This window comes from Portunus trituberculatus, chromosome 42 (assembly GCF_017591435.1).
Source record: "Portunus trituberculatus isolate SZX2019 chromosome 42, ASM1759143v1, whole genome shotgun sequence".
Taxonomy (NCBI): Eukaryota; Metazoa; Arthropoda; class Malacostraca; order Decapoda; family Portunidae; genus Portunus; species Portunus trituberculatus.
In genome coordinates this window covers 12,814,438-12,815,725 of record NC_059296.1, presented here as the reverse complement: position 1 = coordinate 12,815,725, position 1,288 = coordinate 12,814,438, and the positions used below count along the sequence as shown (strand labels likewise).

The window sequence follows — 1,288 nt, the reverse complement described above, 5'->3', positions numbered from 1 at the left end:
AAAATACAATTTAGTCTAAGATTGTACTCCAATAAAAATGAAGCATAAAATTTAACCTTCACATACAAAAAAATGCGCATCATAAATGCTACAACCCATGTTTGACCATTCTTTTATATATAGATATCTCATAAGAAATTATAGTTTATGTTGACCTTGCTTCTTTTCCAATACTCTGGAAGGTTCTGGATCTTCTTGAGCCTCTATTTATTTTCAGATATCATCTCCCATTGGTAACTAAAGTTCCACTTCCACCAGTCATCTGAACAACACCTTCCAGCAGTGTCCCCTGTTTATTTTGTGAATAGCAACCTAAAGTTACATCTTCACTGATAAAATGTTGCATGTAACCAGTGAGCTGTTTTACTGTGACTTAATGCTGCATTCTTAATCTCCTCTTGTTTGGTGCCATCTGTTACTTTTAGATGGTTGTGTTAACTAGTCATTATTTTCATCAGTGTCTTTTCTATTCTGTTTCTTATGATCTCATGCTGGGTGTTGCCTCCAAAAGAGAATATTCCAATCACACAGCTTTTTTTTTTTTAAGCTTTCTTTATCAGAATAGCTATTATTTTCCTAGAGTTCAACTTCTGAATTTAAGTTAAGACTCCTGGAATACTATGGGCAATACATCTGAAATCATATGATACATGAAAGTTTATTCCCTGTAGTTGTTTGTGGGATTTTACTTACTGAGAAAATTTGAGAAACTGAAAAATTACATGCTCCCAAGTATTTTTCAAATAAAAATAATGTTGGCCTGATTCTGATAAAGAAATAATTTGTGGTCAGTGAAGTAAATATTACTACAATTATTTTGCCACTGTATAGCAAGTCTGACAAGTTCATAAATAATAAAAGGGTTCAACTGGACCTCATACATCTGCTAAGATCTTACGACAATCTCAAAAATAACTTTACTACTGCAACAGCTGCATTCCAAGAATTCATGGTCTGAACAGTTCTTCCTTTCCAAAGTTTCTATTTGAAGTGAATTGCAAAACTGCCAGATGAAGGAGCCAGTTGAGGTGGCTCAGGAGTGAGGACATCAGGAAGTTCAACACTTGATAGCCGCTGGGGAAAAGAAGAAAGGATACAGTATATCATAGTGATCACTGAAAAATACATAAATATGCAGGAAAATCAATCAGGAAATCAATCACTGATAACTGTGTGTGTGTGTGTGTGTATATATATATATATATATATATATATATATATATATATATATATATATATATATATATATATATATATATATATATATATATATATATATATATATATA

General features: G+C 31.6%; 1 protein-coding gene across 4 annotated transcripts in view; it reads right to left on the bottom strand.

Annotated features, from left to right (window-relative positions):
* The window catches only part of LOC123517345 (poly(A) polymerase type 3-like), a 90,552-nt gene continuing 89,264 nt past the window's right edge, over positions 1-1,288 (bottom strand). For all 4 annotated transcript variants that reach the window (XM_045277345.1, XM_045277347.1, XM_045277344.1 and 1 more), the window contains exon 12: positions 1-1,074. In XM_045277345.1, coding sequence (XP_045133280.1) covers positions 982-1,074 — 93 coding nt within the window. In that variant the 3' untranslated portion in view covers positions 1-981. The remainder of the gene's footprint in view (positions 1,075-1,288) is intronic.